This window comes from Oncorhynchus gorbuscha, linkage group LG10, assembly GCF_021184085.1.
Source record: "Oncorhynchus gorbuscha isolate QuinsamMale2020 ecotype Even-year linkage group LG10, OgorEven_v1.0, whole genome shotgun sequence".
Classification (NCBI taxonomy): Eukaryota; Metazoa; Chordata; class Actinopteri; order Salmoniformes; family Salmonidae; genus Oncorhynchus; species Oncorhynchus gorbuscha.
Window position 1 is genome coordinate 95,597,362 of NC_060182.1, and position 15,398 is coordinate 95,612,759.

At 33.7% G+C, this 15,398-nt stretch overlaps 1 protein-coding gene across 1 annotated transcript in view; it reads left to right on the forward strand.

Annotated features, from left to right (window-relative positions):
* Positions 1-15,398, forward strand: part of zfyve26 (zinc finger, FYVE domain containing 26) — a 118,564-nt gene that overhangs the window by 78,573 nt on the left and 24,593 nt on the right. The window contains 5 exon segments of the mRNA XM_046367552.1: positions 2,072-2,164; positions 9,446-9,638; positions 10,693-10,827; positions 11,129-11,157; positions 11,839-11,975. Of these exon segments, the coding sequence (XP_046223508.1) occupies positions 2,072-2,164; positions 9,446-9,638; positions 10,693-10,827; positions 11,129-11,157; positions 11,839-11,975 (587 nt within the window).

The window sequence follows — 15,398 nt, forward strand, 5'->3', positions numbered from 1 at the left end:
TGCTCTTAGAGACTTACCCAGAATGCTCTTAGAGACTTACCCAGAAAGACTCGCAGCTGTAATCTTTACCCAGAAAGACTCGCAGCTGTAATCTTTACCCAGAAAGACTCGCAGCTGTAATCTTTACCCAGAAAGACTCGCAGCTGTAATCTTTACCCAGAAAGACTCAGAAAGACTCGCAGCTGCAACTTTTACCCAGAAAGACGCAGCGCAGCTGTAGTCTTTACCAGAAAGACTCGCAGCTGTAGTCTTTACGAAAGACAGTAATCTTTACCCAGAAAGACTCGCAGCTGTAATCTTTACCCAGAAAGACTCGCAGCTGTAATCTTTACCCAGAAAGACTGAAAACCCAGAAAGACTAGAAAACGAAAAATGTCAATTCTTATCAACGGAGACGAACTCAGCTATTTCAGACAATAAACGGACCACTAATTCAGTCAAGACTTAATTCCTTTTCTTCAACTTTATCACAAGTCCTGTTTTGGCAAGGGTCATCTACTTTGTGCATGACACAAGTAATTTTTCCAACAATTGTTTACACTTAAGTCCTGACTGTGCCTTTTGTGCCTTTTTAAGCAGCTTGGAAAATTCCAGAAAATGATGTAATGGGTTTAGAAGCTTCTGACAGGCTAATTGACATTATTTGAGTCTATTGGAGGTGTACCTGTGGATGTCTTTCAAGCTCTACCTTCAAACTCAGTGTCTCTTTGCTGGACATCATGGGAAGATCAAAATAAATCAGCCAAGACCTCAGGAAAAAAATTGTAGACCTCCACAAGTCTGGTTCGTCCTTGGGAGCAATTTCCAAACGCCTGAAGGTCCTGTATCGACATAACCTGAAAGGCCGCTCAGCAAGGAAGAAGCCACTGCTCCTAAACCGCCATAAAAAAGACAAACTACTGTTTGCAACTGCACATGGGGACAAAGATCATACTTTTTGGAGAAATGTCCTCTGGTCTGATGAAACCAAAATAAAGCTGTTTGCCCATAATGACTATTATGTTTGGAGGAAAACGGGGGAGGCTTGCAAGCCGAAGAACACCATCCCAACCGTGAAGCACGGGGGTGGTAGCATCATGTTGTGGGGTGCTTTACTGCAGGAGGGGCTGGTGCACTTCACAAAATATATTGCATCATGAGAGGACAATTATGTGGATATATTGAAGCAACATCTCAAGACATCAGTCAGGAAGTTAAAGCTTGGTCGTAAATGGGTCTTCCAAATGGACATTGACCCCAAGTATACTTCCAAAGTTGTGATAAAATGGCTTAAGGACAACAAAGTCAAGGTATTGGAGTGGCCATCACAAAGCCCTGACCTCAATCCTATAGAATATTTGTGGGCAGAACTGAAAAGGTGTGTGGAAGCAAGGAGACTTACAAACCTGACTCAGTTACACCAGCTCTGTCAGGAGGAATGGGCCATAATTCACCCAACTTATTGTGGGAAGCTTGTGGAAGGCTTCCCAAGTTAAACAATTTAAAGGCAATGCTACCAAATACTAATTGAGTGTATGTAAACTTCTGACCCACTGGGAATGTGATGAAAGAAATAAAAAGCTGAAATAAATCATTCTCTCTACTATTATTCTGACATTTCACATTCGTAACAAAGTGGTGAACCTAACTGACCTAAAACAGGGAATTATTACTAGGATTAAAATGTCAGGAATTGTGAAAAACTGAGTTTTAAATGTATTTTGCTATATCATTTATTTAAAGTATTGTAAAGGATATATTGCTTCTGCCAGTTTTACTTGAGTGGGTGTAGAGATATAGACGAGTGGCATATATTTATTTTACCTTTATTTAACCAGGCAAGTCAGTTAAGAACAAATTCTTATTTTCAATGACAGCCTAGGAACAGTGGGTTTAACTGCCTTGTTCATGGGCAGAATGACAGATTTGTACCTTGTCAACTCTGGGATTTGAACTTGCAACCTTCCGGTCACTATGCAAGCCATTCTAATGACCGACACGCGCTAGGCATCTGCAGAGGGTTTTCTGTTTTTGTTAATATGATGTGTACAAGTCTACAACGCTAATTACTTCGACCTCTCTCTGTCCCCAGATTCTGTGATCAGTCTCCAGGATGACCAGTGTCCAGCCCAGGACAGCTGTCCATCCACCCCCTCTAGGATGGGAACACCTCCACCTACTGCAGGTCAGAGATCATTCTATTGTCTGTTATACTATATTCTAGTTTATTATACTCTATTATACTCTATTATATTATACTCTATTCTAGTTTATTATACTCTATTCTAGTCTCTTATACTATTCTAGGTTATTATACTCTATTCTAGTTTATTATAGTTTATTATACTCTATTCTATTATACTCTGTTCTATTATACTCTATTCTAGGTTATTATACTCTATTCTAGGTTATTATACTCTATTCTAGGTTATTATACTCTATTCTAGGTTATTATACTCTATTCTAGGTTATTATACTCTATTCTAGTTTATTATACTCTATTCTAGGTTATTATACTCTATTCTAGGTTATTATACTCTATTCTAGGTTATTATACTCTATTCTAGGTTATTATACTCTATTCTAGGTTATTATACTCTATTCTAGGTTATTATACTCTATTCTAGGTTATTATACTCTATTCTAGGTTATTATACTCTATTCTAGGTTATTATACTCTGTTCTATTATGTTCTATTATACTCTTATTATACTCTATTCTAGTTTATTATACTCTATTCTAGGTTATTATACTCTATTCTAGGTTATTATACTCTATTCTAGGTTATTATACTCTATTCTAGGTTATTATACTCTATTCTAGGTTATTATACTCTATTCTAGGTTATTATACTCTATTCTAGGTTATTATACTCTATTCTAGGTTATTATACTCTGTTCTATTATGTTCTATTATACTCTTATTATACTCTATTCTAGTTTATTATAGTTTATTATACTCTGTTCTATTATACTCTATTCTATTATACTCTAGTCTATTCTATTCTATTATAGTCTATTATACTCTATTCTATTATACTCTATTTTATTATACTCTATTATATTATATTATATTATACTCTATTATACTCTATTCTATTATACTCTTATTATAGTTTATTATACTCTGTTCTATTATACTCTATTCTATTATACTCTATTCTATTCTATTCTATTATACTCTATTATACTCTATTCTAGTTTATTATAGTTTATTATACTCTGTTCTATTATACTCTATTCTATTATACTCTATTCTATTCTATTATACTCTATTATACTCTATTCTATTATACTCTATTTTATTATACTCTATTATATTATATTCTATTATACTCTATTATACTCTACTCTATTATACTCTATTATATTATATTCTATTATACTCTATTATACTCTATTCTATTATACTCTATTCTATTCTATTCTATTATACTCTATTCTATTCTATTATACTCTATTATACTCTATTCTATTCTATTATACTCTATTCTATTCTATTATACTCTATTCTATTCTATTATACTCTATTCTATTCTATTCTATTATATTCTATTCTATTCTATTATACTCTATTATACTCTATTTTATTATACTCTATTTTATTATATTCTATTATATTATTATTCTATTATACTATTATACTCTATTATATTATATTCTAGTTTATTATACTGTTCTATTATACTATCTATTCTATTTTAATATACTCTATTTTATTATACTCTATTTTATTATACTCTATTCTAGTTTACTATACTTTATTATACTCTTATTATATTCTATTCTATTATGTTTTATTATACTATATTCTATTATTCTCTATTATACTCTATTTTATTATACTCTATTTTATTATACTCTATTTTATTATACTCTACTCTATTATACTCTATTATATTATATTCTATTATACTCTATTATACTCTATTATACTATACTCTATTCTATTCTATTATACTCTATTCTATTCTATTATACTCTATTATACTCTATTCTATTCTATTATACTCTATTCTATTCTATTATACTCTATTCTATTCTATTATACTCTATTCTATTCTATTCTATTATACTCTATTATACTCTATTCTATTATACTCTATTTTATTATACTCTATTATATTATATTCTATTATACTCTATTATACTCTATTCTATTATACTCTATTATATTATATTCTAGTTTATTATACTGTTCTATTATACTATCTATTCTATTTTAATATACTCTATTTTATTATACTCTATTTTATTATACTCTATTTTATTATACTCTATTCTAGTTTACTATACTTTATTATACTCTTATTATATTCTATTCTATTATGTTTTATTATACTATATTCTATTATTCTCTATTATACTCTATTTTATTATATTCTATTTTATTATACTCTATTTTATTATACTCTATTCTAGTTTACTATACTTTATTATACTCTTATTATATTCTATTCTATTATGTTTTATTATACTATATTCTATTATTCTAGTTTATTATACTCTATTCTAGTTTATTATACTCTATTTTATTATACTATATTCTATTCTATTATACTCTATTCTATTATACTCTATTATATTATATTATACTCTATTCTATTATACTCTATTATATTATATTATACTCTATTATATTCTATTATACTCCATCATATTCTATTATGTTATATTATACTCTTATTGTACTCTATTCTATTATACTCTATTCTATTATACTCTATTATATTCTATTATACTCTATTCTATTATACTCTATTCTATTATACTCTATTATATTCTATTATACTCTATTCTATTATACTCTATTATATTCTATTATACTCTATTATATTCTATTATACTCTATTCTATTATACTCTGTTCTATTATACTCTATTCTATTATACTATTATATTCTATTATACTCTATTCTATTATACTCTATTCTATTATACTCTATTATATTCTATTATACTCTATTCTATTATACTCGATTATATTCTATTATACTCTATTATATTATACTCTATTCTATTATACTCTATTCTATTATACTCTGTTCTATTATACTTTATTCTATTCTATTTGGTTCTATTATACACTATTTAATCATATTCTAGTTTATTATATTATATTCTAGTTTATTATACTGTTCTATTATACTCTCTATTCTATTTTAATATACTCTTCTAGTTTACTATACTTTATTATACTTATATTCTATTATGTTTTATTATACTCTATTCTATTCTATTATTCTCTATTATACTCTATTCTATTTATATACTCTATTCTAGGTTATCATATTATTTTCTATTATACTCTATTTTATTATACTACATGTTATTATACTCTATTCTATTATACTGTATTCTAGTATACTCTCTTTTAGTTTATTATACTCTATTCTATTATACTATATTCTAGTTTATTATACTCTATTCTAGTATACTATATTCTAGTATACTGTAGTTTATTATACTCTATTCTAGTCTATTATAGTTTATTTTAGTATACTGTATTTTATTATACTCTATTCTATTATACTATATTCTAGTATACTGTAGTTTATTATACTCTATTCTAGTCTATTATAGTTTATTCTAGTATACTGTATTTTGTTATACTCTATTCTATTATACTATATTCTAGTTTATTATACTCTATTATATTATATTATATTATACTCTATTATACTCTATTCTATTATACTCTTATTATACTCTATTCTAGTTTATTATAGTTTATTATACTCTGTTCTATTATACTCTATTCTATTATACTCTATTCTATTCTATTCTATTATACTCTATTATACTCTATTCTAGTTTATTATAGTTTATTATACTCTGTTCTATTATACTCTATTCTATTATACTCTATTCTATTCTATTATACTCTATTATACTCTATTCTATTATACTCTATTTTATTATACTCTATTATATTATATTCTATTATACTCTATTATACTCTACTCTATTATACTCTATTATATTCTATTATACTCTATTATACTCTATTCTATTATACTCTATTCTATTATACTCTATTCTATTCTATTCTATTATACTCTATTATACTCTATTATACTCTATTCTATTATACTCTATTCTATTCTATTATACTCTATTCTATTCTATTCTATTATACTCTATTCTATTCTATTATACTCTATTATACTCTATTCTATTATACTCTATTTTATTATACTCTATTATATTATATTCTATTATACTCTATTATACTCTATTCTATTATACTCTATTATATTATATTCTAGTTTATTATACTGTTCTATTATACTATCTATTCTATTTTAATATACTCTATTTTATTATACTCTATTTTATTATACTCTATTCTAGTTTACTATACTTTATTATACTCTTATTATATTCTATTCTATTATGTTTTATTATACTATATTCTATTATTCTCTATTATACTCTATTTTATTATACTCTATTTTATTATACTCTATTTTATTATACTCTACTCTATTATACTCTATTATATTATATTCTATTATACTCTATTATACTCTATTCTATTATACTCTATTCTATTCTATTATACTCTATTCTATTCTATTCTATTATACTCTATTATACTCTATTCTATTCTATTATACTCTATTCTATTCTATTATACTCTATTCTATTCTATTATACTCTATTCTATTCTATTCTATTATACTCTATTATACTCTATTCTATTATACTCTATTTTATTATACTCTATTATATTATATTCTATTATACTCTATTATACTCTATTCTATTATACTCTATTATATTATATTCTAGTTTATTATACTGTTCTATTATACTATCTATTCTATTTTAATATACTCTATTTTATTATACTCTATTTTATTATACTCTATTTTATTATACTCTATTCTAGTTTACTATACTTTATTATACTCTTATTATATTCTATTCTATTATGTTTTATTATACTATATTCTATTATTCTCTATTATACTCTATTTTATTATATTCTATTTTATTATACTCTATTTTATTATACTCTATTCTAGTTTACTATACTTTATTATACTCTTATTATATTCTATTCTATTATGTTTTATTATACTATATTCTATTATTCTAGTTTATTATACTCTATTCTAGTTTATTATACTCTATTTTATTATACTCTATTATATTCTATTCTATTATACTCTATTCTATTATACTCTATTATATTATATTATACTCTATTCTATTATACTCTATTATATTATATTATACTCTATTATATTCTATTATACTCCATCATATTCTATTATGTTATATTATACTCTTATTGTACTCTATTCTATTATACTCTATTCTATTATACTCTATTATATTCTATTATACTCTATTCTATTATACTCTATTCTATTATACTCTATTATATTCTATTATACTCTATTCTATTATACTCTATTATATTCTATTATACTCTATTATATTCTATTATACTCTATTCTATTATACTCTGTTCTATTATACTCTATTCTATTATACTCTATTATATTCTATTATACTCTATTCTATTATACTCTATTCTATTATACTCTATTATATTCTATTATACTCTATTCTATTATACTCGATTATATTCTATTATACTCTATTATATTATACTCTATTCTATTATACTCTATTCTATTATACTCTGTTCTATTATACTTTATTCTATTCTATTTGGTTCTATTATACACTATTTAATCATATTCTATTCTATTATGCTCTATTCTAGTTTATTATATTATATTCTAGTTTATTATACTGTTCTATTATACTCTCTATTCTATTTTAATATACTCTTCTAGTTTACTATACTTTATTATACTCTATATTCTATTATGTTTTATTATACTCTATTCTATTCTATTATTCTCTATTATACTCTATTCTAGTTTATTATACTCTATTCTAGGTTATCATATTATTTTCTATTATACTCTATTTTATTATACTACATGTTATTATACTCTATTCTATTATACTGTATTCTAGTATACTCTCTTTTAGTTTATTATACTCTATTCTATTATACTATATTCTAGTTTATTATACTCTATTCTAGTATACTATATTCTAGTATACTGTAGTTTATTATACTCTATTCTAGTCTATTATAGTTTATTTTAGTATACTGTATTTTATTATACTCTATTCTATTATACTATATTCTAGTATACTGTAGTTTATTATACTCTATTCTAGTCTATTATAGTTTATTCTAGTATACTGTATTTTGTTATACTCTATTCTATTATACTATATTCTAGTTTATTATACTCTATTATATTATACTGTATTCTAGTATAATGTAGTTTATTCTATTATACTGTATTATATTATACTCTATTCTAGTTTATCATATTATTTTCTATTATACTCTATTTTATTATACTCTATTCTATTATACTCTATTCTAGTTTATTATACTCTATTCTAGTTTATTATACTCTATTCTAGTTTATTATACTCTATTCTAGTTTATCATATTATTTTTCTATTATACTCTATTCTAGTTTATTATACTCTATTCTAGTTTATCATATTATTTTCTATTATACTCTATTTTATTATACTCTATTCTATTATACTCTATTCTAGTCTACTGTATTCTAGTCTATTCTACATTATTCTAGTCTACTCTCTTTTAGTTTATTATACTCTATTCTAGTCTATTCTAGTTTATTCTAGTATACTGTAGTTTATTATACTCTATTCTATTATACTATATTCTAGTATACTGTAGTTTATTATACTCTATTCTAGTCTATTATAGTTTATTCTAGTATACTGTATTTTATTATACTCTATTCTAGTATACTGTAGTTTATTATACTATATTCTAGTCTATTATAGTTTATTCTAGTATACTGTATTTTATTATACTCTATTCTATTATACTATATTCTAGTATACTGTATTTTATTATACTCTAGTCTATTATAGTTTATTCTAGTATACTGTATTTTATTATACTCTATTCTATTATACTATATTCTAGTATACTGTATTTTATTATACTCTATTCTATTATACTATATTCTAGTATACTGTATTTTATTATACTCTATTCTAGTCTATTATAGTTTATTCTAGTATACTGTATTTTATTATACTCTATTCTATTATACTATATTCTAGTTTATTATACTCTATTATATTATACTATATTCTAGTTTATTATACTCTATTCTATTATACTATATTCTAGTCTGTGTGTAATCATTCAAATGTTTGATCTTCTTTTGTTGCACGTGGTTACTGTGGCAAGATGTACTACAGTACCCATAATGCTATGTACTACAGTACCCATAATGCTATGTACTACAGTACCCATAATGCTATGTACTACAGTACCCATAATGCTATGTACTACAGTACCCATAATGCTATGTACAGCACATTCGATTTTACAGAATACATTGTGAAGATAACGATGTTGTTTCCGTCTCCTAACTCCAGGTAGTACCCCCATGCACACCTCGTCCTCCGGCAGTTCCCTGGACAGAGGGTCGACCGGCAGGAGAATCCAGCGCTCCCCCGATCAGTTCCAGCCCCCAGACAGAGCCCCGGTTCGTAAGGACTGGGTCCCAGACAACCAGCAGCATGTCTGCATGGTCTGCCAGCGAGAACGCTTCACCATGGTGAGAATAAGGCCTAGAGTCTGGTCCCCTGTTGCTCAGTTGGTAGAGCATGGCGCTTGTATCTACAAGGTAGTGGGTTCGATTCTCGGGACCACCCATAGTATGTATTAGAGGTCGACCTCTAGCATGCATGACTGTAGTTCACTTTGGATAAAAGCATCTGGTATATATTTCTATATATAATATATATATTTCTATATATTTCTATAGTGAGTGAGAGGTGGAACACTAAATGAGTGAGTGAGAGGTGGAACACTAAATGAGTGAGTGAGAGGTGGGACACTAAATGAGTGAGTGAGAGGTGGGACACTAAATGAGTGAGTGAGTAAATGAGTGAGTGAGAGGTGGGACACTAAATGAGTGATGAGCTGGGACACTAAATGAGTGAGTGAGAAAAAATGAGTGGTGAGAGGTGGGACACTAAATGAGTGAGTGAGAGGTGGACACAAACAGATTAAGGCTGGGACACTAAATGAGTTTGGGACACTAAATGAGTGAGTGAGAGGTGGGACACTAAATGAGTGAGTGAGTGGTGGACAGTGAATGGCTCCTACAAAGAGAAAATGGTGGCATTGGTTTCCCACAGACAAATTAAGACTGCTCATTGGTTTCCCACAGACAGATTAAGGCTGCTCATTGGTTTCCCACAAACAGATTAAGGCTGCTCATTTGTTTCCCACAGACAAATTAAGGCTGCTCATTGGTTTCCATCAAACAATTAAGTCTGCTCATTGGTTTCAAAACAGATTAAGGCTGCTCATTGGTTTCCACTGCAGGAGATTAAGGCTGCTCATTGGTTTCCCACAGACAGATTAAGGCTGCTCATTGGTTTCCACAGACAGATTAAGGCTGCTCATTGGTTTCCCACAGACAGATTAAGGCTGCTCATTGGTTTCCAGACAGATTAAGGCTGCTCATTGGTTTCCATCCAGATTAAGGCTGCTCATTGGTGTTCAGTACAGGAATTAAAAACCTACACACTGCTTTATTGGGTGACAGTCGCTGTCACAACCTCTGTATTTAATCTAAGGGAACATGTCACAACCTCTGTATATTGACCCCAAGGGAACATGTCACAAGGAGGTGTGGTCGTCTGGTGTGCCATGTTCCGACCACAAGATGGCGGTAACTGCACTGAGGAGGAGGAGAATGACAACCTCTGTATATTGACCAGTGTTACAGTCACAACTTCCATCCAGAGTAAGACCGTTAAGACCCTACTGGCATTGAAACCCACACTGCATTCACAGTCGTTTGTCACAACCTCTGTATATTAATCTAAGGGAACATGTCACAACCTCTGTATATTGACCCCAAGGGAACATGTCACAATCTCTGTATATTGACCTCAAGGGAACATGTCACAACCTCTGTATATTGACCCCAAGGGAACATGTCACAACCTCTGTATATTGACCCCAAGGTAACATGTCACAACCTCTGTATATTGACCCCAAGGTAACATGTCACTGATTTTTCTATTTTGTTTGTTTCATCCCAGTTCTGCTGAGACGCTGGAACAAGCTGAAGGTAAAGGGCGCTATCATATTCATAACAGACGTTAGTATAAAATGTCTTCCTGAGGCTACTGCCTCTTCAGCTACTGTAATGTGAAGGTTTATTTGACATGGGGACAATGCACATTGATCAACATTCTGTAAATGTCCCAGATTTAACTAGCCGGTTAGCTTATCACAATTTGTAGTCCTTGGATAGTGCGTGACTCGCTCTCTCTTCGCTTCCTCTGTCTCTCCCAATCTTCCTCTGTCTCTCCCCATCTTCCTCTGTCTCTCCCCATCTTCCTCTGTCTCTCCCTCTCTCCTCTTCCCCCCTCCCTCTCTCTCTTCTCCTCCCTCTCACTCTCCCTCTCACTCCTCGTCTTCCTCTCCCTGTCTCTCCCCTCTCCTCTCCCCTCCCTCTCTCTCTCTCCCCCTCCTCTCCCTCTCTCTCCTCTTCCTGTCTCTCCCCTCTTCTCTTCTCCCTCTCTCTCCCCCTCTCCCTCTCCCTCCTCGTCTTCCTCCCTGTCCCCTCTCTCCCCCTCTCCCTCTCTCTCCTCGTCTTCCTCCCTGTCCCCCCCCTCTCCCTCCCTCTCACTCCTCGTCTTCCTCCCTGTCCCCCCCCTCTCCCTCTCTCCCCTCTTCTCCTCCCTCTCCCCCCCTCTCCCTCTCACTCCTCGTCTTCCTCCCTGTCCCCCCTCTCTCCCTGACCCAGTTGCAGGTAGTCCTACGTCGACAGAGGGAGTGTTAGATTCAATGCTTCACCTGCCAGAGGTCACTCACCGTCAGTTTCACCTCAGCACCAACCCTACAGACAACCTGCAACTACAGACAGATTTCTACAATGAACAGGTCAGTTATAACTACAGACAACCTGCAACTACAGACACATTTATACTATGAACAGGTCAGTTAAATTATAACTACAGACAGATTTCTACTATGAACAGGTCAGTTAAATTATAACTACAGACAACCTGCAACTACAGACAGATTTCTACTATGAACAGGTCAGTTATAACTACAGACAACCTGCAACTACAGACAGATTTATACTATGAACAGGTCAGTTAAATTATAACTACAGACAGATTTCTACTATGAACAGGTCAGTTAAATTATAACTACAGACAGATTTCTACTATGAACAGGTCAGTTAAATTATAACTACAGACAGATTTCTACAATGAACGGGTCAATTATAACTACAGACAACAAGAACACTAAGGTAACCTGCCTAAACGACTACCGACCCGTGGCACTCACATCTGTAGACATGAAGTGCTTTGAAAGGCTGGTCATGGCTCACATCAACACCATCATCCCAGAAACCCTTAGACCCACTCCAATTTGCATACCGCACCAACAGATCCACAGATGATGCAATCTCTATTGCACTCCACACTGCCCTTTCCCACCTGGACAAAAGGAACACCTGTGTGAGAATGCTGTTCATTGACTACAGCACAGCGCTCAACACCATAGTGCCCTCAAAGCTCATCACTAAGCTAAGAACCCTGGGACTAAACACCTCCCCCTGCAACTGGATCCTGGACTTCCTGACGGGCCGCCCCCAGGTGGTGAGGGTAGGTAGCAACACATCTGCCACGCTGATCATCAACATTGGAGCTCCCCAGGGGTGCGTGCTTAGTCCCCTCCTGTACTCCCTGTTCACCCACGACTGCGTGGCCAAACACGACTCGAACACCATCATTAAGTTTGTTGACGACACAAAAGTTGTAGGCCTGATCACCGACAACGATGAGACAGCCTATAGGGATGAGGTCAGAGACCTGGCAGTGTGGTCTCTGCCAGGACACCAACCTCTCCCTCAACGTGAGCAAGACAAAGGAGATTATCGGTGGACAACAGGAAAAAGGAGGGCTGAGCTCCCATTGAGATTGACAGAGCTGCAGTGGAGACGGACCACATCGCTTAAGGACCTACCACGGTCCAAACACTCCAACACAGTCGTGAAGAGAACACGACAACGCCTCTTCCCCCTCAGGAGGCCCGAAAAGATTTGGCATGTGCTGTCAGATCCTCAGAAAGTTCTACAGTTGACAGGATCTTGACTGGTTGCATCATTTCTTGGTTTGGCAACTGCTTGGCATCTGACCGCAAGGCTCTACAGAGCTAGTGTGTACGTCACTGGGGCTGAGCTCCCTGCCATCCAGGACCTCTATACCAGGCGGTGTCAGAGGGTAGTGCGTACGGCCCACTACATCACTAAGGGCTGAGCTCCCTGCCATCCAGGACCTCTATACCAGGCGGTGTCAGAGGGTAGTGCGTACGGCCCACTACATCACTAAGGGCTAAGCTTCCTGCCGTCCAGGACCTCTATACCAGGCGGTGTCAGAGGGTAGTGCGTACGGCCCACTACATCACTAAGGGCTAAGCTTTCTGCCATCCAGGACCTCTATACCAGGCGGTGTCAGAGAAATTTCCAAAGAATTCAGCCACCCAAGTCAGTTTGTTCTCTCTGCTACCGCACGGCAAGCGGTACCTGGAGTGCCAAGTCGGTCTTTTCTCTCTGCTACCGCACGGCAAGCGGTACCGGGGTGCCAAGTCAGTCTGTTCTCTCTGCTACCGCACGGCAAGCGGTACCGGGGTGCCAAGTCAGTCTGTTCTCTCTGCTACCGCACGGCAAGCGATACCGGAGTGCCAAGTCGGGGACCAAAAGGCTTCCGAACAGCTTCTACCCCAAAAGCCGGGGCGGCAGGTCGCCTAGTGGTTAGAGCATTGGGCCAGTAACCGAATGGTTGCAAGATCGAATCCCTGAGCTGACAAGGTAAAAATCTATCGTTCTGCCCCTGAACAAGGCAGTTAACCCACTGTTCCCCAGTAAGCCGTCAATGTAAATAAGAATTTGTTCTTAAATGACTTGCCTAGTTAAATTAAGGTTAAATCTTTTTTTAAAGCCATAAGACACTGAACAGTTCATTAAAAGGCTACCATGACTGTCTGCTTTTCACCCCCTACCTACATGTACATATTACCTCAATCAATCACCGAACCAAACCTACATGTATATATTACCTCTATCAGTCACCAAACCAAACCTACATGTATATATTACCTCAATCAGTCACCAAACCAAACCTACATGTACATATTACCTCAATCAATCACCTGTCGTGGAAATTTCCTCTATTTACCAAATCATGAGAGCAAACCACACACACAAGTCAGAGTTAGTTATCACAAAGTCCATCTTTTAATTATATGAGCTCTATCACAACCCTGTGACTCTCAGATCAATTCAGTGTCTATAAATTAATTCTCTGAGAGTCCCTCACACATTGCAACTGAGATCCTTTATAGCAGAGACACACATAGCCAGACAGCATTAGGCATAATTTATCGTTCAGCTTTGTCTCCTAAACTATGTTATTTTCTCAAACTCAGAACCATAAAACAAATCCTCATATCAACAGGCATATATCAAATCCACCCCTCCTTGACAAGATCACAGAGACACACTGACTGGCACACAGACATTGTGGAGCCAAGAGATACACGCCTGACCTGTCCCCTCTCTCCGGCCCAAGTAACTTAGTCTTGACAGAGAACAGATACTGCAACCCGCCACAGTATTATACAAACACATTCTGATGAGAAGTAACTTACACACATATAATGAATATAAAACATCTTACCTATGTTACCAACTAATTCTGATTATTCCCCAACACACTGAACCCTGTCCCTGTCTCCAGGCTCCCAGTTTGACCTCTGTCCCTGTCTCCAGGTTCCCAGTTTAACCTCTGTCCCTGTCTCCAGGCTCCCAGTTTGACCTCTGTCCCTGTCTCCAGGCTCCCAGTTGGACCTCTGTCCCTGTCTCCAGGCTCCCAGTTTGACCTCTGTCCCTGTCTCCAGGCTCCCAGTTTGACCTCTGTCCCTGTCTCCAGGCTCCCAGTTTGACCTCTGTCCCTGTCTCCAGGTTCCCAGTTTGACCTCTGTCCCTGTCTCCAGGTTCCCAGTTTGACCTCTGTCCCTGTCTCCAGGCTCCCAGTATGACCTCTGTCTCTGTCTCCAGGTTCCCAGTTTGACCTCTGTCCCTGTCTCCAGGTTCCCAGTTTGATCTCTGTCCCTGTCTCCAGGCTCCCAGTTTGACCTCTGTCCCTGTCTCCAGGCTCCCAGTTTGATGTGTCAGTTTGACCTCTGTCCCTGTCTCCAGGCTCTCAGTTTGACCTCTGTCCCTGTCTCCAGGCTCCCAGTTTGATGTGTCAGTTTGACCTCTGTCCCTGTCTCCAGGCTCTGTTTGATGTGTCA